This window comes from Herpailurus yagouaroundi, unplaced genomic scaffold, assembly GCF_014898765.1.
Source record: "Herpailurus yagouaroundi ecotype Mexico unplaced genomic scaffold, PumYag 77, whole genome shotgun sequence".
Lineage (NCBI taxonomy): Eukaryota > Metazoa > Chordata > Mammalia > Carnivora > Felidae > Herpailurus > Herpailurus yagouaroundi.
The window spans coordinates 44751542-44775755 of record NW_024412388.1 but is presented as its reverse complement, the minus strand read 5'-3'; the positions used below and the strand labels follow the sequence as shown (position 1 = coordinate 44775755).

The window sequence follows — 24214 nt, the reverse complement described above, 5'->3', positions numbered from 1 at the left end:
GGGGGTGGCGGCGGCTTCGACCCCCCGCCCGCCTACCACGAGGTGGTGGACGCCGAGGTGAGGAGGGCGACCGTGACCCCGCGGGAGAGGCCAGCGGCTGGAGTCCCGCGGGCACGGGGGACACACCCCACTGGGCTGGGAGTGCGGAGGGCGTTTGGGGCGGGGGTTGGCTCGGAAACGGAGAGAATGGAGTCCCGGGCCCGGCGGGGGCGGAGGTCACCGGGCCGGGGTCAAGTGGGGAGAGGGACCCCTCCGGGAGGGGCTGAATGGGCCTTAAGGGACGCGGGGCAGGGCTGCGCGGCAGGGTGGGGAGGGGGTCTCGTGGGCTTCGGGCTCTGCACGCCGCAGGGCCGACCGGCCGGCCGGGGATGGGAAGGAGGGTCCAAGGCGTGCATCTGCGATGCGGGAGGATCGACGCGCTAGCCTGGAGTGTGTGATGGGGAGGGCGCGTGTGTTAGGGGTCAGAAATGGGATACTCGTAGGCCGGGCTGGGGGCGGCGATTTCGTGGCACCGGCTTTTAGCGAAGGAGTAGGGGAGGCACCAGGTCCAGGGTCTGAGAAGAAGTGGGATGGGCTAGCCAGAGTAGTGGCCTTTGCTAGGGGCAGAGGAGGACTGCTGGGGTTAGGAATGGGGTTGGGGTTTTAGCCAAGGGCCGGAAAGAGGGGAGGTTGGACAGGGTCTAAAAAATGAAGAGGGGCTGGTAGGGACCAGGGAGGAGAGGAATTGATATCAGGCAGGCGGGGGAGGGGGCTACGTGCAATAAGGTCTGGGTTGGGGGGACTGACGTTAATAAGGCCAGGTGGGGATTGGACTGAGGAGGTTAGAAGCACGAGGCCAGGTTGGGATTCAAAGCTGAAGAGGCCTGGAATTGAAGGATGAAGCTGGGACTAGGTCTGGGCAAGGAAAGTACTGGTCACAGGCAAGGTCAGGAATGAGGGAAAAGTAGAGGGGAAAAGGGATTGCAGTGATACCGAGGGTGCTGTGCAGAGGGACAGGGGACACAGTGGGACAGAAATGGGAGGAGTGGAGGCATCTGTTAAGGAGAAAGGGTTCCATCTAAGCGACTGGCTCTGATCACAGATCTCAAGTCTGGGTGGAGAAAATCAGGCCTGTTTGGATGGGGATGTGAGCAAAGACCATGGGGAAGAAAACCGACTTTAACTGCAATTTTAAAAGAGATCAACCTGGGGCGCCTGGGTGGCGCAGTCGGTTAAGCGTCCGACTTCAGCCAGGTCACGATCTCACGGTCCGTGAGTTCGAGCCCCGCGTCGGGCTCTGGGCTGATGGCTCAGAGCCTGGAGCCTGTTTCCCATTCTGTGTCTCCCTCTCTCTGACCCTCCCCCGTTCATGCTCTGTCTTTGTCTGTCCCATAAATAAATAAAAACGTTGAAAAAAAAATTAAAAAAAAAAAAAGAGATCAACCAGAAACACCAGTGCTTGTGAAATAATTGCTCTGCAGGAAGATGGCAGCTCACTTGAAGAATTTTGGTCAGATTCATTGAATAGTGCATTTCGGGGGTCAGGTAGAGAGCAGCTTGGCCCAATCCCAGAAGTGCGCAGATCTCACAGATCTCAGATTAGTGGGCTTGTGTTTTTAAAATAGAGACTTGAATTTGCATAATTCTTAATGAAGCTAAGCCCTCTGAAAGCATTTTCCCTAAATTATGTTATATCCTTTTAATTAACATGCTTTTGCAGCAGTTGCTCGGGCTGAAGTCACTTGGGGGGAGAAGGTGGCACTTCAGAAAAACCGGTTTCTTCACAAGATTTCTTAGGTTCCCAGACTTCCACACACGTGATTGGTCGCCCTTAATTAGCCTGTAACTCGGTTATATGATTGACTAGTGTGTGAAAGTGAAGATTGTTATTATTCCTGATTTGGGGAAATAATCCCACATTATTAAGTAAGTGTACTTAAATCACTTTAAGAAATAAGCTTCTCTTTGCAAGTCCCCATCACTCCCCTAGTTGCTCATTCCAGTTTTGACCCAGTTTTGCAATCAAGGAGAAGGCCGTTGCTTTTTCTGCAAGTATTTGTATAACTATGATGTTCATTGTATCTTCATTTTGTGAGGAATCTTACTCTTTGTTTCTTTTGTCACACCTTGTAATTGTCTGTAATTGAAAAATCAAATTAAACGATGCTTGGTGGTACCTCACCATCAGCTGTACCGTCCATAGATTTAAGTGCAAAGAAATGGGACTGGCATCTTTTCACATGAATGACAGGCAGAGGAGTTTGATTTTAAGTAAAATCCAGGGAATCTTTATCTTTTCCAAGAATTGTGTCAAGTTTTCATTTCCTCTTGACCCCGGGGATTTTTGGCCTGGGGAGGCCACATCATTTGATTTGGAGAGTTCAGGAGGGGCTCCTGGCTGAGGTTGCTTTACCCAGAAGCATATTGGCGGGCTACGAGCAGACACCTTTGCAGGCACACGGGAGCCTGGTGAGAACGTTTAACCCAATTTCTGCCTCTAGTTTTACAAATCTTCTGCCTGTCACCTGTGCGGCTAGCTGGGTGGTCATCCTTGCTGTAGACAGTAGGAAACTGAGGCTTTTGATCCTGGGAAGGATGCTGATTGTTGTTGAGCATCTCCAGCATGTCAGGCACTGTCGTAGACGCTTTACTATACATTCTTTTAGTCCTCAGTGAGGTCGTTAATAACATCACTGTTTGAGAGAGACGATTAGTTCGTGGCAGTCTCTTGAACCTGGTGCCCTTAGGGCTTCAGAGACAGTGTGCTTTTTTTACTCTGCTCTCCTCATGGTTTTAGGATTGGCTTCATTTTAGCATAAGAAAGAAAAATTAAGAGGGAAAAAGACGATTTTGAGGCTGGGGAACCAGGCTAGGAATGATGGCAAGCACTGAATCAAGGCATTAGGAGTAGAATAATGGGTGGAATGAAAGGATCACAGATCTTTAAGGCGGAAGACTTCAGAAATTAAGAATTTGTTCAGCTCTTTTGTTTAAACAAACAGCCTGGCGGGGCCCAAAGGGGAAGTGACTTGTCCCCACAGAACCAGTTCATGGAAGAAACGGATCTAGAACTCAGGCCTTCTCACTCACTGCATGGCCCGTGCAATGTCTCACTCCCACTGCCTTCCTTTCAGATGAAGGGTCAGGCTGCAGCAGTGGCTTAATGGGGAGGAAGGCAAGGGAAGTGTAACAAACTGGCTGACGTTCATCAGCTCTTATAGAACCTACCTGTTCTGTTTCTTAAAAAATGAGTACCTTATTTTAAATTCTGTAAAGTTATTTTTGGTGCACAGGAAATTTCAGTTTTAGTGTCTTCTTCAGAACGTTTTGGGGATAAACAGATTAAATTATAAACGTTAAAAAAGAAAAAAAGGATTACATTTGTTTTTGTAGTTTGGAAACAGGCAGTAAACATTCAGTACCTTCAGTGTCCCCTGGGGGAGGGGGGCGCGTGGGAGTAGATAGTGAAGGTGAAGGTTACATTCTAGTGGCTCTCAGTGCAAGCCTCTCATTTTACAAGAAGCGACTTCCCAAGGTCATGTAGTTAGTTAGGGAAATCAGTTTAGTAATTTGGGCCCATGCTGTAATTAGGATTTGGTTTAAAAATTAAATTTTGGAAAATAAAAGCAGTTAACTTCTGGTTCAGGAGAAGCAAGAAGAATGCAGATAAAAAACACCCAGATAGCTAACAGGGGGCAAAAACAAAAAACAAACAAACAAACAAACAAAAAACCCACCCAGATATGTAGCAGAACACATAAAACTGCTCAGAAAGCCACCTTTGCCGTATCCTCCAATTAAGTAAAGGTGTTGCTTCACACATGTTGTATTTGGTCGCTACGAGTATTGTTGGATACGTGTAATTCATGGGCTCAGTGTCTGGAAGGGACTTTGAGAAACTACCCAGTTTTGATTCTGAATAGCATTACTTCAAAACCTGTCGAAGGCAGGTAAGAGTTTGTTCTATTATTTAGGAAAATGGAATCTCACATCTGCCCTAAGTAACTTATCCAGATGTTTATCACCCCCCACTCAGAATTTTTTCCTGTTTCTTACTCTGATGGCCACTGCTAAGGGCATGCCCTCTGGTTCCCTCCTTCCCAGAGCTGGGAGAATCTCTCTCTTAAGCATTGTGATCCTTGATCTGGTCCATGGGATCAGTAGGAATCAACCAGGTGCTGTTGTGGGCATTTGAGACAATTGAACAATTGCGATACGTACCCTATTCATTATTGTCTTATTTTTTAGAAAATACTGAAAATGGAATTTTTTTTTGTAAGGAGAAATCAGCTAACAGCAAGAAATACCTTTCTTCACTGCCTAGTTCTGAGATAATATTCCCAGAAGTGACATTTAATACTGTGATCTGACAAATATTGGGAAATTCTTATTTTGTTCCTTTTTTAATGTGGACCTAACTTCTGGGGGTATTTTGTGAAAAGTATTTGCAAGATTTCTGTCTGTCTTCCTTTCTTTTCTTTTCTTTTCTTTTCTTTTCTTTTCTTTCTTATTAAAGCCCCACAGTTGGTCCTGTTCCAGTATATCTAAATCACATTAATTTGTAGTTCTTTAACTTACCTCATTTCTGCCTCTCTTTTTTCCTTTGATAGTATGTGATAGTTCTAAATGAATTAAAATTTTAGTGTCATCATGGGGCGCCTGGGTGGCGCAGTCGGTTAAGCGTCCGACTTCAGCCAGGTCACGATCTTGCGGTCCGTGAGTTCGAGCCCCGCGTCAGTTTCTGGGCTGATGGCTCAGAGCCTGGAGCCCGTTTCCGATTCTGTGTCTCCCTCTCTCTCTGCCCCTCCCCCGTTCATGCTCTGTCTCTCTCTGTCCCAAAAATAAAAATAAACGTTGAAAAAAAAAATTAAAAAAAAATTTTAGTGTCATCAGTGCTTACATTATTTATTTTAAAATTCATATTCCTCAAATAAAACAATCCTACTACATTTGAGTGTGGGGTAAATATCAAATATGATTTGGTAAATTAAAAAAAAAAGGAAAAAGAAGAATCCATATACAGATTTTAAACTAAGAAGTAAACTAATTCCAAAAAATTGGTTGAAAGTGATGACATAAAAATAGGGAATCTGCAAGGTTAATTAGCATAGCCTAATTTTTGAAATAAGTATTTCTTTATAATCTAGTATACGAATCTCCTTTGGGAATTAGGCCTATGAGTTCATCTAACAGTTGGCTTCTCACCTTATAATTACCTGGCCATATGCTGTTAGAACGAGTGTAATTGGGCACAAAGGAAGCACCTTTTGTGTGTTGGTGAGTGCAGTTCTAGCAGAATCATAGTAGGTAGTGACAGTTTTATACAGCATAATGGTGCCGTTAGCTTAAAATTGGAAACCAGTCGCGATGTTAGAAAAGTAAATGTTTCAGTTTTAACAATTTGAAGCAAGGATTTCAACTTTAATGCAACTTAAATAGCAGACATCGGCGTACTACATACTTCTGTACTTACTGCCAGGTACCATATAACATTGATTTTGTTTGAATCAGAGTATGAAGAGGAAAAGTTTTCACTTCTGATAAGAACTATAGTTGGAAAGATTTAGTCCAATAATACTGTTTATATCTGGAGTTCAGGTGTCCAGGAACTTTTCACATTTGAACCCGGAGAGAAGTAAGTAGACACGTAAATACGTAAAATTGAGCCATTGCAAAACATCCCCCCACATCCAGTGCGTTCACTACATGCGTTTCACTCATTTATTGTTTTAACTTTTTTTAAAAAAACATAGTTCATGCAAATGTCCCAACACGAGGTGATGAGCATTTAGAGGGAACCATATTTGATAGTAGTGAGAAGTGACAGGTAGCAGTTCAGTGGTACAGGAGGGGACAGGAAAAGTTGAAAAGTGGGCCCAGGGGCGCCTGGGTGGCGTAGTCGGTTAAGCGTCCGACTTCAGCCAGGTCACGATCTCACAGTCCGTGAGTTCCAGCCCCGCGTCAGGCTCTGGGCTGATGGCTCAGAGCCTGGAGCCTGTTTCCGATTCTGTGTCTCCCTCTCTCTCTGCCCCTCCCCCGTTCATACTCTGTCTCTCTCTGTCTCAAAAATAAATAAACGTTAAAAAAAAAAAAAAAAAAGAAAAAGAAAAGTGGGCCCAACCATAGCGGGACAGCTCATGTGTACAGGTCCAAATAAAACAGCTTTGTGTGTTTCATGACCCCAGAGGATGGCTGGTCTTAGTGATGTTGCACTCAAGAAAAGGTTCCAGTATGCCGTTTAGGAAGGGTCGCTGGGGCACCTCGGTGGCTCAGGTTTTTTTTTTTTTTTTCAATATATGAAATTTATTGTCAAATTGGTTTCCATACAACACCCAGTGTCGGTGGCTCAGTTTTTTAAGCACAGAGCCTGCTTGGGATACTTTCTTTCTCTCTGCCCCTCCCCTGCTCGTGCATGCTGGAGCACATGCGTGCTCTCTTTTTCTTTCTAAATAAATAAATAAACATTAAAAAAAAAAGTCAGGAAGGGGCGACTTAGTCAGTTGAGTGTCTGACTCTTGATTTCAGCTCAGGTCATGATCCCAGGGTCATGAGATTGAGCTCTGTGCTGGACACAGGGCCTGCTTGGTATTCTCTCTCTGTGTCTCTCTCTCTCAGTCTCTCTCTCTCTCTCTCTCCCCCAGCCCCTGCCCCATGCACTCTTGCTCTCAAAAGAAATAAATAAACTTAAAAAAAAAAAAGGGTCAGGAATGTGGAGTACAGTTTAGCAAGGTTTTAGTTTTTAACCAAGAGAAGGAAAGGAGAAGAAAGTTGGGCGCATGAGGAAGTAAGCTTCAGGTGCCTTGGAAATTCAGACACATGGGGCATTTCAATGGAAGGGCTCTGGACTGCTAAGGCCCTGCTAAGAAGGTTGTGCTTCATTTTTAAAAGAATAAATGCTTTCTCTCACCTTCCTCCTAGGGTGTTTTAGTTTCTTTTTTAAGTTAGTAATTCTCATTCTCATTAGTATCATAAGAATTTTTATTGCTTAGTATTGGAACATTTTTTACTCACAGTTGGATTTACAAAAATTACTTGTTAATTAGCATGTTAGCAGTAGGAGGCATTATTTATTGTTTAGTGTTGAACATCTCTATGGTGAGTTTTTGGCAAAGCATTTTGTAGCCTTTTTGTTTTTATGGTATGTTTGTGAGTTCACTTCTCTATCCAGCAATGGGAAACCTGGCTTCCACCATTGGCTTACATTGTGTGTGTGTGTGTGTGTGTGTGTGTGTGTGTGTGTGTGTGTGTGTGTAAGGGAAGTGGAATCTACTTGGTGTTAGCTGTTAACTTTAAGCTGGTTAATAGGACATATAGCTGTACATTTGGTTTATTTTTGTTTGTTCTGAAGAGAAGAGCTAACACAATTAAGTCGAAATATTATTCTGGTAATCTTTCCAGAAATTGAAATGCTTCAGCCGTGATGCAGAGTTCTGTGGAATCTTTTCGTAGGACTGCGTTGAAGATTTGATTTTCCTCTTACAGATAAATATTAACAGATAAATAGCCTCTTAGGTGCCCACCCAAGTCTTCTCACTTCTAAAGAGGAGCTTCCTTGTTCAGACCCCGGTTTGCTTTTCTGTGGTATCACAGCCAGTTATTTGTGTTATAAAATTCAGTTGACACTATTTGATATGCTTTCACTTAAGTTTAAGGTGTTTGTGTTAGAGTATTTTGCTAAAAAAAAAACAACAAAAAACTGAGTAAAAGGCATGGTGCTTTTTAAAATTTTTTTAAATGTTTATTTTTGAGAGAGATGGAGAGAGAGAGAGAGAGAGAGAGAGACAGAGTGCAAGCAGGGGAGGGCAGAGGGAGAGGGAGACCCAGAATCCGAAGCAGGCTCCAGGCTCTGAGCTGTCAGCACAGAGCCCAACGTGGGGCTCAAACTCACAAACCACGAGCTCATGACCTGAGCCTAAGTCAGTTGCTTAACCGACCGAGCCACCCAGGTGCCCCAGTGCATTCTTTATCATAAGTTTCCAAATGGTTTCTGAAATTAAAATCTTTTTCAGAAAGACTTATTGGTTAGATATTCTGTTGTCAAGACTTTCCAGTTTCTGCTCTGTGTGCTTTTAAGAATCCAGCTTTTCAAAAACAGGTCAGCATTTCGGGGGGCCCCCCCCCCCATTTCTCACCTCTACATTGTCAATTTTGGTGGAAAACTGAAATGCTTTCTGAAACCTGCAGCTGGAAATCTAGAGTGAAGCATTTTGGTAACGATTTAAAATCTATTACAGATCCTAGACATTTTCAAGGCATTCCACACTGCAAATGGCAACATCATCTAGCAATTGCTTAATTTATTCTGGGACTCTTTCTTTTCTTTTCTTATTGTATAGCCTATTAATCTCTAAATATCTCTCCTGCCTCTTCTGTCTATCCCCACTGTTACTGCTCTGTGTTCTATTCCTTTCTTACCTTTTCTCTCTGCCACTCACTGGCACCAGAATGATCTCTCTGGAATGCAAATTTTAATCCCAGGATAACCTTGCTCAAAAATGTTTGGTGCTTCCTCATCTTCTCTAGGTAGAATCCAAATGCAAACTTCTTTTCTTTCAAGGTCTCCATTCTTACCCATCTGTTCCTATCTCCTGACTTCCAGTTTTGTGTTCTCCCTTGCAGTTCAGGGGCCATCTCTTGGCCCACTCGCTCTCCTAATCTCCAGTCTCCATCTGCCTAACACCAATTCATTCTTGTTAGCTCCAGTGCCATATCTCTTTAAGGCAAAAGTAAAGTGGTGGTCATATTTTAGTTAAAAAAGTTACGTTTACCTTACATGTATCTGTTTTTCCACTAGGCTTGAGGAACAGGTCTCATTTTATCTCTCTGTCTCTGGCACCCCAGCTCACAATATTTGATTGGATAGAGTGACAAATGAATGGAAAGAAAATTTTAAATGAAATGAAAAGTCAGATGATACTGGAAAGAGGATTGAACCTGTGGTTTGGGAGATGGTACCTTTTGTTCAGGGTTCTGTTGCTTGCTAACTCTTCCATTGGGCAAGTCAGTTTGCCCCCCCGAGTCTCCATTTTCTCATCTGTAAAATAGTGTGATCTTGGACTAGATCTGCAGTTAATTTTTTTCATTCATTGACTTCTTTGAGAAATTAAAAGCGAAGAGGCCTCTCAGATAACAGCGTATGTAAATATATACGCTTAATGTTTAAAGTACGCTGGTGCCAAAGTATTAATACTATTATTTGGGCTAATGGGATTACTATATTTCTCAATTAAAAAAGTTTTTAGGGGCTCCTGGGTGACTCAGTTAAGCATCCAACTTTTCATTTCAGCTCAGGTTATGATCTCATGGTTCATGAGACTGAGCTCCGCTTCGGGCTCTGTACTGACAGAATAGAGCCTGCTTGGGATTCTCTCTCTTTCTCTCTCTCTCTGCCCCTCCCCCTCTCCTCTCTCTCAAAATAAATAAACTTTTAAAAAATGAATTTTTAATGAGCTTTAAAAACGTATATAAACTTTATTTAAAAAGACCAACCAGGGGCGCCTGGGTGGCGCAGTCGGTTAAGCGTCCGACTTCAGCCAGGTCACGATCTCGCGGTCCGCGAGTTCGAGCCCTGCATCGGGCTCTGGGCTGATGGCTCAGAGCCTGGAGCCTGTTTCCGATTCTGTGTCTCCCTCTCTCTCTGCCCCTCCCCCGTTCATGCTCTGTCTCTCTCTGTCCCAAAAATAAATAAACGTTGAAAAAAAAATTAAAAAATAAAAAGACCAACCAAACTATGGTGTTTATTAAAATGGAAATAGCTTTAAAAAAAAAAAAGACTATTTTGTGAGTCTTAGGAAAATTTTGCCTAGACCCCAAAATTATTTTATAATTGTGCTATTGTTTCATTTGTGTTTTATCTAATTAAAATGTAGGAAAAAAAAGATTACTATTTCCTAGCATATCACTGGGAACAATTTTCTTTTAACCTAGAATTCATATTTGATTATCTACTTATTAGTTTCCAATTATTTTTAGTTCTAAGAAAACCATGGCTTGGAAGATGTGATTCAGTAGGACTTTCCAAATTTGAGTCAGAGATTAAGCTTTAATAGAGTTTCTGTTCAGTGGGGTTTTTTCTTTTTTTTTCTTTTTCTTTTTTTTTTTTTTTTTTTTTTGCATGCTCTCCCCTGCCATCGAGTATCTCAGCATTTTTGCCTTGTTGATTGGTTTTAGGATATTCTTTTGGGTGACACCAGTATGTTTTAATTGGCCTTTAGATTATCTGCCAGCATTTAAAGACCCTCAAAGGTCTGCAACTATATTTTGAAACCAGCTGTCTTTAGAGCAGAGGGGTTTTTGTTTGTTTTGCTTTGCCAAAGGTATGGAGTAGAGATGCGTGTCTGGCCAACACAGCCTTCCCTTGTCACCTGTTTCCTGTGACCTAAAGCAGTTTCACTCATGATCCTTGGGCTCTTAGTAGGCTCCAAACCAATCTTATCCATTATTTCCAAGAAGCATTCCACTCCCTCGACTTTTTCTGTCACTTATATACTTTAATGGACAGTACTCTCTCATGTCTTTTTGCACAATTTTAAGAGGGTGGGATGGCTGTTTCTGGTATTCTTATTAAATGGAAGATAATTAAAGAGTTCTCAGAATAAAAACTCTAGATACGTCTGAAATAATGATACAGTTCACATTCTAGTGATAAAAACAGACATTCAGCTGAAAATTGTTAGAGCAACAGAACAGTAAATAGCCCATTTAACAAAACAGCCCTTGATTCCGTAGGTTTTTATTGAGCAGTGATGGTGTGCTAGGCACTGAGCTAAGTGTTGGGAATATAATGGTGAACCAGTCACACATAGTGTCCCCTCTGTGATAGTTTGAAGTCTGGTAGATTTCTTGTGCTCTAAGTGGAATACATCATGATGTTCTAATTCAGAAACTAGAGGCTTTGAAGAATCGGGGGTTGAATATGAAAGAGCTTACATCTATCAAAAGCATTTAAATAGTGCCTCAAGGATTTTTTGTGGTAATTTGATTTATAGTGGGATCCATTGCCAGGAAATCAAGTGGTATTTTTCTCAAGTGATAACGTCTTTAGCACCATGGAATGTACAGAATTTGTATTTATTTACTTGTTGGATGTTTAATATTAGTAGTTGATGTTTCTCTCAACTAGTACCTCTTCTAAGAATGGTGCTAATTATTTCCTTCAAATTCTGTTACTTTTTGTTCTAAAATCATGAAGGTATGCGTTTTTACCAGAAATGAGAAATTACTCTAGAAACTGGTCTGATTTCAGGCTAAACATTCCTTATGGTTGTGGATAATACAGAAGAGGCTGTTTTAAAGCTAGAGCAGTGTTGATTTTAGAAAGACTTAGGATGGTAGAAATAGCAGTAACTATGTAAATGAAAACTTGTCTGGGATTAGTAACATAAGAAGTCCTTAGTTTATTATTAGTATTTTGGTTTTTGTGGTCAGTTTTACGTCGGAGTGGACTGTCTTTCCTAAAATACTTTAAAAATATTAGTAATTTTCATTTTTTAAGATTTACTTTTCATATCTGCCTCATTTGAAGTGTTTTGGGGAGTTATAGTAGCACAGATCATCCTATGTTTCATTCTTTCGACATCATATTTGTTTTTGAGAAAATGTCAGTTATCTATTGGGCAGTTGGTACTGTAAGTGTTGAAATCACGCCAGGCCTGTGTGTGTGTGTGTGTGTGTGTGTGTGTGTGTGTGCAACGTGTGCCATAAAAACAATTGGTTCATGTTATGTGTATAGATACACTTACATCGGTGCAGAGTAACAAGTGGGTCCTGTTTGCTGTTCATTACTCTTGAGGTTTTTATGGCTGAGTATAAACCATGTCTGCGATAGAGGAATTCTAAGCATTTGTTAAGGGGGATCAAAGATGAGGACCAGTGCAGGATGACCAGACATTCACCCAGTTCATAGTGATTATAATATGGGAGAGAAATATCAAGAATGCTTAGCAAGATACACTTTATGAGACAGAAAAATTATCTGTAGAACTGAGAGTGTTTCTTGTCTTCCCCTCTCCCTACTCCGAGAAAAAAAACCCTGAAAGTGGTAAATGTAAGGGTGAAAATGGAAGATTTGTTCAGAGCTGGAAGGGACCATGGGGATCTTGTGGTGTTAAATCTTGCCAATTTAGGAATGAGGACCTTGACCCTGGATCATTAGCAAAGTCAGGAAGGGAGTCTAGCCTTCTGCCTCTCTCAGCGTGTAGTTTGTATTCTTCACGTGTCACGAGGAAGTCTTTGACTGTAGGTCATCTTTAATATATCCTTCCTCTTAAACTCTCTGTATTTTAATCACCACCATTTCCTTTGTTAGGTATTAGTTTGCATTAAATGGGCAAAGTTGACATTTTTTTCTTTCTCCCCCCCCCCCAAGTATTTGTCTTGCTTTCTCATTCAGTGTTTTTTAATGTCCGTGGTTATTGATGTTTATAAAAGGTAGTAAGGGTTGAAGAAGGGAAGGTTGAGTAAGTGCTGTCACTTGTGAAGGTCTGTGTCTGTCCACTTGAGCATCCCTGTATAGCTGACCAGGATTAGTGATATCCTTGGTCCACCCACAGTTGCACACATGCACTGGGTACTTAAAAATAAGCTCAATAATCAGTATGCAAATGTCTTGAAACAGTATACCGCCTAATTTGTTTTACATGTGTATCTCTTCCTTAACTTTTTTTTTTTTCTGCATATCAGATACAGTGTTTATTATAAATATCAACTGGGATGGGGGCGCCTGAGTGGCTCAGTCGGTTTAGCATCCGACTTTGGCTCAGGTCATGAGCTCACGGTTCGTGGGTTGGAGCCCCATGTCAGGCTCTGTGCTGACAGCTCCGGAGCCTGGAGCCTGCTTTGGATCCTGTGTCTCCCTCTCTCTCTGCCCCTCGCCCACTCATACTCTGTGTCTCTCTCTCTCTAAAAAATAAACATTAAAAAACGTTTTTTTAAATAAATATCAATGGGATGTGTTATACACTTGTAGGTTTGAAATTAAACATTTTTAATGGTACCTTGGAAAGGTATCAATATGCTAACAGCATAATATGTGCCTTAGATTAAATATCTTAATGAGTACAGAAATAAAACAGTGTATATTGATTAACCCTTAGAGAATAACTTGAAAAAACCAGCCTTTAAATATGCTAGTTTTTTTTTTTTTTTTTTTTAATGACTGTGTGCATGCTTTTACTCCTACCTGGTGTGTCCTCCTTACCCCTTTTCCCCTCTTGTCATATTGGACCATGGAAGTTAGTCCACAGCACTGCCTCTGTGATCTCTACACTTCATCTTTTCTCTACAAAGTAGATTTCATACAGGCTTGGGGTTGACAGAGAGTAATGAACGCCCTCCTTATTTCAGTACAGCCAGTCCTAATGCTAACATACCACATGTACTGTTGATCAGGTTTGCTACTGGTTTTCTAGTCGGGCTTGATACCTTCCATTATTTTTCCTCCCATTCATGGTTCTGTTTTTCCTGGTTAAAAGTCCCTCCTTGACTTTGAGTAGAGATCCTTACATTCCCCTGCCACAGCATTTATCTTTCCCGTTGGAATTATTCACTTACTTGTCATGCGGACTGAATTGTGAGTCTTCTGAGGACAGGGTCTGAGCTTCTGTATTTCCTGTAGCGTTCAGGGTAACACTTGACATAGAAGGTGCTAAATGAAGTGAAAAATTCTGATCTGGAAAATAGGTAGTTTGCATCACCATTCTGGAACACATTTTCCTTCATTTGCAAGTATCAGATAGCATCTGAAAGCTAATCTTGCCTAAAAGAACCTACTCCATAGCTTGAAGGCAACATAAACATTTTGGGAGTCCTGTAACAGATTTCTGTGGTGGGATTTATCTTGTTTTACAGTTTGTGGGAAGGAACTTTTCTTGAACTGTTGCCCGCGTCGTTAAAACGGGCACCAGTTTGGTGCATAATAGCACATTAAATTTCAACTTTGGTATGCAGTACCACTCCCTTTGCTTTATAAACTTTTCTATGGCTTGCACAGAAAAATATTGAACACAGGAAAAAACGTGATGGCTGCTGGAAGAAGCAAGCCTTTTTTTTTAGCCTTAGGTAGGACTGTTTGCCAGTCTGTTTTTCTATGGTTTTATTGCATGGCTTCATTGAGCTCTACTTCAGTAGGGAGAAGATTATTTGCAGAGATTATCGTTTCTGGAGAAGAAAGAGAAAACATGCTACAGTAGAATTAAAACAGGAAACAGATTTTTATTGTTAGTTTTTGTTTCAGATTCTTTTGTCTCATTTATCACTATAATAATCATTAATGATGTTACTGTTGATTTAAGTGGGTTTATTTTCAAGTAAAGCTATTAAGATGTTCATTTTTTATCCCTCTTTTGTCACCCCAATGTAAAAAAAAAAGATGTGTAGAGAGGAAGAAGGAGGAGGAAAGGAACAGTAGTATGGGAACCATTTGTTTAACGCTGAACAAATATTTATTGAATGCCTTTGGCTCTAGTCTGTTCTCTGATTGCTAAAACACAGTTCCTGCTTTTAAGGAGTTTACAGCCTATTGCAGTGGTTATGAATGGTGGGTAGGGATGGCCAGCACCAGGTCAGAATCAATTGGGTTGCTTTTTCAGAATAGCTTGTCCCCAGCAGAGCTTCCAGCTGTCCCAGGATATATGCCAGAGTAGGGAGTACGGGGTAAGACTGCTTAATAAAGCATTAGAAAAGGTGCGTGTTCTGGGGTCAACTACAAATCCAGTGTGGATGTAATTTGATTGGTATGCTAGATGTATTTTTCCCAAGTTTTCATCTTGAACAATTTCCACCCTATGGAAAAGTTGAAACAATAGTACACCTTTTGTACCCTTCACTTTGAGTCAACATTTGCAAGCGTTTTGTCACATTTGCTTTCTCTCTCCTCTCTCTCTAAAGGCACACACACATACACACACACGCGTGTGCGCACACACACATTTTCTTTCTGAATCTTTTGAAAATAAGTTGTAAACGTCATGACACTTGACTTTTCAATACTTCAGTATGAATCTCCTAAGGACAAAGACATTCTTCTACAGAAGCACAATACCATTATCTTAGCAAAGGAATTTAACAATGATATATTAATATTCTCCATCATTTAATTCATATTTAGATTCCCCCCACTTATACCAAAAATAGCCTTTATAGACATTTTAAAAATAACCCAGGATTGAATCAAAGAATATGCATTGGATTCAGTATGTCCCTTTAATGTAGTTTCTAGAATAGTCTTTGTATCTTTTTAGTCTTTGGATACTGACATTTTTTAAAACAACCCAGTTCTCTTTTCTGTTTTTTAAAGATTTTATGATTGAAAAATACACAAGGAAGTTTTATCACGATCTGTTAAGGCAGTAAGGAAAACTGAACAAAAATATTAACTTCTTCCATCACATAATTTTTTCCTCCTTAGTATGACTGCACTTTCAATCATCTTTTTCTGACTTTTACAAAATGTTAGCATTTTTAGAGCTTCAGAAAAGAACTTGGATCCATAGGTAAGCATTTTCATTTTAGAGATGAGACTGAAGTATGAAGATACCAAATCTTATGCAAGAACGTGGTTCTCAGCCAGGGGCAGTTTTGCCCCAGGAGATATTTGGCAGTGTCTGGAGACATTTTTGGGTGTCACAACTAAAGGGGTGCTTCTCACACCTCATGGGTAGAGGCCAGGGATGCTGCTTAAACATCTCACGGTGCACAGCACAGCCCCCCGCCCCCCACCTCAGCAAAGAACTATCCAGCCAAAACTGTCAGTGGTGCTAAGGTTAAGACACTCTGGTCTAAAATCACACGCTAACTGCGGGACTTAAACTCATTTCTTGGCTGTCAGTTCTGTCTTCTGTCCACACGTGAAAAACACAGCACCTCGCTTTGTTTCCCGTTGATCCCCCCCCCACCCTGCCCCTTCATCCTCATTTCTTCACGCTGAACCTTTTGATTAAGCCTAGTGAATTATTTTCTGGCTATAAGGATTAAGATGGGTTAGAACATATTGCTGGAGAGAGCATGGAGTATCTTTCTAAGAGAAACATAAAAGTGCTTTCAGTGGAATTTTGTTCCTGTAATAAAAATCTGTGCAGAATAACCTTTAGGAACAGTTTAGATCATCATAATAGCACTTCACTTCTGTTTATGTGATGTTTGAGCGTATAGAGCGCTTTCACATATTATCTTACTGAGTATTCACCAAAACCCTTTGTATTAAAAGCAAACAAGCGGCCGTCTCCTTTTCACAAGCGAGGGAATAAAGGTTCACAAAAAGTGACGTATCCCGTCTGACTGTGGTTCAGTGGGTATTCGTCAAAATTACATGAAGAGAGATTGCAGTTGAACTTTTATCTGTGCAAAAAAGGAACAAGCCATCTCAAAATGTTGTAAGCTCCTGGTCACCGGACATATTTAAGCAGAGGCTCTGGGGTTTTTCTGGGGGTATAGAAGGGATTTACATATCAGATAAAAGTTCAGACACTGGAAGTAGAATGGAGACAAGATGTGGCTCCTGTCATTCAGTAACACCATCTAATTGGGACGCCAAACCTGTGAGTAGGTAAAGCTTCCTGTACCTCAGTGTCTGATGTTCTGGGAACAGAGGAAAGCACTTTAATTATGCTGCGCTCTGCCTTTGGTGGCAGACCCTCACACGCAATTCTCTGTGCCTAGAATCCCGTCGCCTTCTCTTTCATTTCATAAGGATTTAATTCACTTGGTGCTTAACATCGATCCACTCACCAAAACGTATCGAGCACCTGCTCTGTGTCGGGGGACCGTTGCACATAATGCAACAGACAAAACAAAAGTCCCGCCCCCGTGGAGCTTACATCCTAGGTTCAGGGAGGCAGGCAGCAAACAGGGTAACAAGCAGGATGGCAGCTGAGAAGTGCCACAGAGAAAAAGAAAGCAGGGGACGGCGGGGAGAGCACGCTGGGCTGGGGATGGGTATGGCAGGCCCGCTGTTTAAAATAGGTTATTTGTGGACAGCTTTGCTGAGAAGGTCGCGCTTGAGCAAAGACCTGCAGTGGGTGAGGAGCAAACTGTGTGGTCGTCCGAGGGGAAAGCGCTCCGAGTCAGATTCTGTAAAGGGCCAGACAGTAAATATTTTAGGCTTTGCGGGCTGAGCAGTCCCTGTTGTAGCTACCCAGCTCGCCGTCGCAGTGCGAAGGCAGCCACGGACTACACAAACCGGCAAGATGGTGTGTCTGTGTTCCGATACAGTCTCATATCCAGAAGGAGAGGGGACCGTACCCTGCCGACCCCTGCGCTCAAGTGGAGGAACGCCTCGCGCAGAGGCCCTGGCGGGGAGCAAGGCTGGCCCTCTTGAGGGGCAGCGGGAAGGCCAGCGTGGCTGGAACTTAGCAAAGAGGGGAAGAGCAGGAAACGAAGTCCGAGGTGAAGGAGGGGGCAGGTCCTCGCCAGGGCCTCAGAGGCAACTCTGCTGATGCCTCTTTGTCAGAAGGAGGAAGGCAAGCCTTGAGGGTTCTGAACAGGAAGGTGACACGACCTAGTGGGAAGGATCCAGAGTCTGTCTGGGGGGCTTACTAGCTCAAGACGCTTATTAAACGTCCGAGAAGAGGTGTCAGAGAGGAAATCGGATAGATGCGTGGAGGCGGGGGAAGGTGTCTGTCTGGACTGGAGCTAAAATGTGAGAGCCTCAGCTTAGAGGTGGTATTTAAAACCAAGAGACTCAGCCTCTCAAAAGGGCCAGTAGCACTCCAAAAGGACCAACACTGGCTCTTGAGGGGTGAAAAGAAATCTTAGGTATTCTGGTGGTTTTCTCCAGATCTCACCCCTCCCCAACACAGCCTTACTCTTTAATATTTAATTAACGGAGATGAGATGATTGGGAAGAACGTATGGAAAAACCTCCCTGAAGGAGGGATCATGAAAACAAGGTTGGGAAACACCACCTGCGCCGTTGAAAATCCACATTGTAACTTTTGACTCCCCTGTAACTTCACTACTAACAGCCTATTGTTGATCAGAATCCTTTCCTGTAACTCGAACAGTTGACTGACACACATTTGGCATGCTATACGTGTTATGTATTAGATTCTTACAATTAAGTAAGCTAGGGAGAAGAACATTTTATTTCAAATCATGAGGAAAACGCATTGACAGTATTTACTGTATTTATCAAAGAAATCCGTGTATGAGCGGACACACACAGTTCAAACCTGTGTTGTTCAAGGTTCAGCTATACAAGACAACTTCTCACGAAAACCTCATTTCTGTGATCATCTAAATACATGAATACCCACCAAGAGTTGTGAAAGAAGGGCCATAAGAAATGTCAGTAGAAAAGTTGGAAAATTCTCTGCTGCTTATAACAGAATGAAAATGAATTCCAAGAAAAATAATTTGCAACCAGACTCGAGACACAATGTATTAGTAGCTTGGGGACTCCCTGCCCTTGTCCGTCATCTCTCTTTTTCCAGGAAGCAGTCAGTATTTTAGGAATCATTTTTTGTGGTACGAAATAATAGAAGGAACACCAGATCTGTACATCACTGTCTCTGAATTACTTTGAAAAATATTTAATACAAAAGACTGACAATCTCAAGATTTAATGAATGTTACAAATCCGTGATACGGAGTCAAGTGTTCGTGTTTTCACGTTTTTCCTTAAGTACTTGACATACAGGATGCGATATGTTTATTTAAAAAATTTTTTTTTAATGTTTATTTATTTTTTGAGATAGAGACAGAATGTGAGCAGGGGAGGGGCAGAGAGAGAGGGAAACACAGAATCCGAAGCAGGCTCCAGGCTCTGGGCTGTCAGCACAGAGCCCGGCGCGGGGCCTGAACTCACGAACCGCAGGATCATCACCTGAGCCAAAGTCAGATGCTCACCCAGCTGAGCCACCCAGGTGTCCTGCAATATGTTTATTTGAGTTAATAGATTTATTTTTAAAATCATATGGGGCGCCTGGGTGGCGCAGTCGGTTAAGCGTCCGACTTCAGCCAGGTCACGATCTCGCGGTCCGTGAGTTCGAGCCCCGCGTCGGGCTCTGGGCTGATGGCTCGGAGCCTGGACCCTGTTTCTGATTCTGTGTCTCCCTCTCTCTCTGCCCCTCCCCCGTTCATGCTCTGTCTCTCTCTGTCCCAAAAATAAATAAACGTTGAAAAAAAAATAAAAAAAAAAAATCATAGAGAAATCAGTTTGGCATCCTCATTTTTCTGTATTGGTCGGAAATGTAGATTCTCTTCTGAGTACATTGTTGGCTAATAAAATAGCTCAGTATATGAATTTTTATTAAAAGATACTTGATGCAACATTGCCCATCTCCTCTCCTTTAAGTTGAATAATTTTATCTGTATTTGTTGAGTCAGTGGACAGATAGGAACTTATCTGTAAACTGACAGGCTGTGCCTACTGGAGTAGGTTTTGCTTCTTTGATCAAAGAAGGCTTAAATTTTAATAATACATCCTTGTTGAGTTCAAGACTTTTTTAAAACTCAAAGGCAGTTTTCTAAATAATTAACTCTGTGATTAACTTAAAAGCTTATGCAATGATATTTTAAAGCTCATTTGCGAGAGTTAAGTAAATTATATTGTTTTGTATACTCAGCCACTAGGTAAGGTATTGCCTGTATTGACTTTGGTTCAGCTGCGCTTTTCAAACAGGCAAGTTTCTGGATATGGGCAGTGACATATTTTAGCATATCTAACTGTAAATATAAAAGGAAAAACACTTTTGTCAGAATAACCTACTTGTTCAATCTAAAGATCTTTGCTAAACTGTGTAGGTAGGTTTACACTATACACTTGACAACATTTGTCAATTCCATGAAAAACTTTTTCCAACTCCCTAAGTTGGAAGTACTTAGTACCAAGGATTAAGTTGCCATTTTAAGTAGGTAAATAGTAAATAGTAAGTCTCACTCTGAACAGTTTGCCAATAGATGAAATTACAACCGCCACTATTTGAATTCCCAGCTAGTTTATAGCACTGTGAAGTATTAGGGGAGTTACAGAGGCTTTGTTTATATTTTTATCTGTATTTATGGGCATAAGTAACATTATTTACTTAGGAAACAGGCTAAATTATATCCAGTAATATTAATTGTTTTGATTGTCCTTCTGGCCTATTCAGAAACCCTAATTTAACAACATTAACTCATTTATTTTCCTTAGATGATTAAACACACAAGACTCAGCGTTAACAGAAAATTTTCAGGTTAAAAATGACATTCAAGAATTGTTTGCAAGCTCATTTCTCTGTTGCCTGAATGACAGAATTGTGCATCTCTAACAAATGCTAAATTTACATCAATATTATAAAATAGTTTTTAAAATTAAGGTTTTTTTTTTTTTACATTTTAAATGAAATTGATGGAATATCGTAGTAAGTAAAGGCATTGCCTCAAAAGGCTGAAAACTGAGTTTTTATTACTTAATGTGCTTGAAAAATAATACTAGTTTTGAAATAACACTCTGTAACCTTTTGCTTGGGTTACTGTTTCCCTTAAACTTCTTCGGCTGTGTATACACTCATTCCCACTACAAATGCATGCACAACACCCAGAGGCTAGTGGATCCCCCGGCCCCCAACATTCACATTATCCTGTTCTTTAAAGACAAGAATTGTGTCTTTATCTCTCTCCAATGCTGAGCACCTTGGCTGGAACATAGAAAGCTTTTGATAAGTGTATTTCTAATTGATTTAGAACCAGTAATCATTCATGGTTACTTGGGTGTTGTTTGGATTCGGCATCTGATGAGAAAATGGTGTATTGCATTCCTTAATTCCTATTAAAAGCCCAATACCTCATTTCTGTTGGGAGCTATTTTGCAATAGGACAATTCTGAGCTGCTTTTGCGTGTGTCCTCTTGCTCAATAGGTAATTTTTGCCAAGGACAGGCTCTACTCAAAGCGATGACTCAAAATATTAAACCAACCTGAATTTGGGTTCGTGTCACCATTTCCTCCTCTCTTGCGATTCCCTCTCTCCGTATTGGCAGCAACCTCCTGTAAATGTAACGCTGCTCTGAATCGTTCGTTAGCCCTCATGTATTCTGTGCCAGTTCTCTTTTCTTTCAAGGTCAAGAATGTTAACTGCTTAGGATGAGATTTTTTGCCTGTTAAATCTCAAATACGTTACTTCTAAAATTGCAGATTGAAAACCGTCAAATGGGCATATGTATTATTTTTATTACAGATCATTAGGTACAACCTTGTGTTTTGAAATTCTTAGATATATTTACATACTCACTCATGTTTAGTGACTGCAGCTATTGAGTTCATTTTTGGTTTTCAGCTTTTTCAAATAACCGCCTTGAGATTCAATTCACATACCATAAAGTTCACCCTCTTAAAGTATGCATTCAAAGAGTTGTGCCACCATCGCTACTCTTTAATTTTAGAATATTTTAACCACCCCCCCCCTCCGCCCAAAAGAAACCTTAGAGCCATTAACAGCCACTGTCCTTTTCTCCCTCCTCCCATCCTCTGGCAACCACTAATCGACTTTCTTTGTCTGTGAATTTGCCCATTCTAGACATTTATATAAACAGAATCATATGATATATGGCCTTTCATGTCTGGCTTTTATTTGCAATAGTGTTTTTGAAGGTTATCTCTGTTTCTCCGTTGTACAGATATACCGTATTTATTCATTCGTCAGTTTTGACGACATTTGGGTTTTTACTACTTTTCGACGATTACCGATGCTGCTGTGCACGTTCATGTACAAGTTTTTATGTGGACGTATGTTTCCTCTCTTTAGGGTGTATCTTGTAAACATAGAGAAGAGTACAGTTGCTGTGTCCTGTGGTAACTGGGTAACCTGAGGAAGTGCCAAACTGTCTTGCCAAGTGGCTGCACCATTTTGTAATCCCACCAGCAATGTATGAGAGTTCCGGTTTACCCACATCCTCACCGATTCTTATTTCTCTCTTTAGTTTTAGTCATTCTAATGTATGTGAAGGTGGCATCTTTGGGGTTTGATTTGCATATCCCTGAGGACCAATGATACTGAGCATCTTCTCATATACTAATGGCCATTGCTACTTGTATATCTTCTTTGGAGAAATGTCCATTCGAATTGGTTGCCCATTTTTTGAAATTAAAAACAAATGTGTATTTATTTTGAGAGAGAGAGAGAGTGCACACAAATGAGGGAGGGATGGGGCGGCGGGGGGGGGGGGGGAGAATCGCAAGCAAGCTCCACACTCAGCGTGGAGCCCAACAGGGGGCTCCGTCTCACCAGATCTCACCACTGGGAGATGATGACCTGAGCCCATATCAAGAGTCAGATGCTTAGCTGACCTAGCCACCCAGGGCCCCTCGTTTGCCCATTTTTTATTGAGGTGTTTGTCTTTTTGTTCTTTAGTTGTAAGAGCTCTTTTTAGATCAGTCTGTTATCAGATATGAAATTTGCAACTATTTTCTCCCATTCTGTGATTGTCTTTTCACTTTCCTAATGATGTCCTTTGATGCACAAAAGTTTTTAATTTGATGAAGTTCAAAATTCAACATTTATATATTTTTTTCTTTTAACATTGTGTTTTTGGTGTCCTATCTAAGAAATAATTGCCTAATCCAAGGTCACGTAGATTGATTCCTATGTTACATTTTGAGTTAATTTGTATGTGTGGTATGACGTGGGGGTTTAGTTTCATTCTTTTGCTTATGTATATTCAGTTGACTACCATTTGTGGAAAAGGCTAACCTTCCTCCACTGAATGCTTTTATGCCTTTGTCAGAGATTAACTAAATTACAGTGTCACCCTTGTTGAGAATCATTTGACCAAAATGTATGGGTTTTATTCGTGAAATCCCGATTCACTTCCATTTATCTGTGTGTTTATCTTTATGCCAGTACCACATTCTCTTGGTCACTGTAGCTTTGTCACACGTTTTCAAAGTGAGAAGTCTAAATCCCCAAACTGTTCTTCATTGTGTTTCCAAGATTATTTTGGCTGTTCAGGTTTTTTTTTTTTCCTTTCTGTGTGAGTTTTAGAGTCAGCTTGTCAATTTTTGAAAGAAGTCAGCTGGAATTTTGATGCCATGCTGAATCGATAGACTCATTTGGCAGGTATTGCCATCTTAACGATGTTAAGTTCCAGTCCATGAACATGTGATGTCCATGAACATTTATTTAGGTCTTTCTTAATTTCTTTGCATAATGTTTTGTTTTCAGTGTATGAGTCTTGTACTTCCTAAATATTTTATGCTTTTTGATGTTACTGTAAATGGAATTTTCTTAATTTTAGTATTGTTCATGATTAGTGTATAGAAATGCAGTTGAATTTTACTGTTTAATATAGTGTTTTCTGCAACTGCAACCTTGCTGAACTCATTTATTCTAGTAGGTTTTGGGGGACAGGCTGTTGGTGGATTCCTTAGAATTTTCTGTATACAAGATCATGCCATCAGTGAATGTAAATAGTTTTACTTCATCCTTTTTGACATGAAGAGATGGCTTTTATTTCTTATTTTGCCTAAGTGCTCTGGCCAGATACTTGATTACAAGATATCCTTCTTTTTCCTGGTTTTAGAGAAAATAATTGAGTCTTTCACAATTAAGTATGATGTTAACTATAGATTTTTTGTAGATGCCTCATATCAGGTTGAGGAAATTCCCTTTTCTTTGTTGAGTTTTTTGTTTTTGTTTTTGTTTTTGTTTTTGTTTTTTTTCCATCGTGAAAAGGTGTTGGATTTTGTGAATATTTTTTCTGGATCTATTGAGATTATCATGGTTTTTCTTGTTGTTGTTTTGTCTTTTGTTATGTAGTGTATTCTATTGATTGGTTTTTGTATGCTAAACTAACCTTGCATACTGGGGATAAATCACATTTCCTCGTGTGTATAATCTTATATACTGCCAGATTTGGTTTGCTAGTTTATTGTGAGGATTTTTGTATCCAGATTTGTAGGGATATTGGTCTGTCCATAGTTGTTGTTGTTTTTGTTTTTTTCTGATATCTTTGTCCATTTTTTAAAAATCGTGGTAAAACATACATAACATAAAATTTACCATTTTAACCATTTTCAAGCGTAGTTCTGTGGTAGTAAGTACATTCCATTGTTCTACAACCTTCATGCCATCCATCTCCAGCATTTTTTCATCTTCCCAAATTGAAACTGTATACTCATTCAACGGTAACTTCTTATTGTCCCTTGCGCCCATCCCTTGGCAACCGCCATTCTATTTTCTATCTCTATGAATATGACCACTCTAGTTACCTCATAAACGTGGAAACATATAATATTTGTCCTTTTGTGACTGGCTTATCTCA

General features: G+C 40.8%; 1 protein-coding gene across 1 annotated transcript in view; it reads left to right on the top strand.

The window, feature by feature from the left end:
- Nucleotides 1–6: 6 nt before the first annotated feature.
- USP24 (ubiquitin specific peptidase 24) overlaps nucleotides 7–24214 on the top strand; it is a gene marked incomplete at its 5' end in the record, with an annotated part of 141451 nt that continues 117243 nt past the window's right edge. The window contains one exon of the mRNA XM_040470368.1: nucleotides 7–57. Coding sequence (XP_040326302.1) covers nucleotides 7–57 — 51 coding nt within the window. The remainder of the gene's footprint in view (nucleotides 58–24214) is intronic.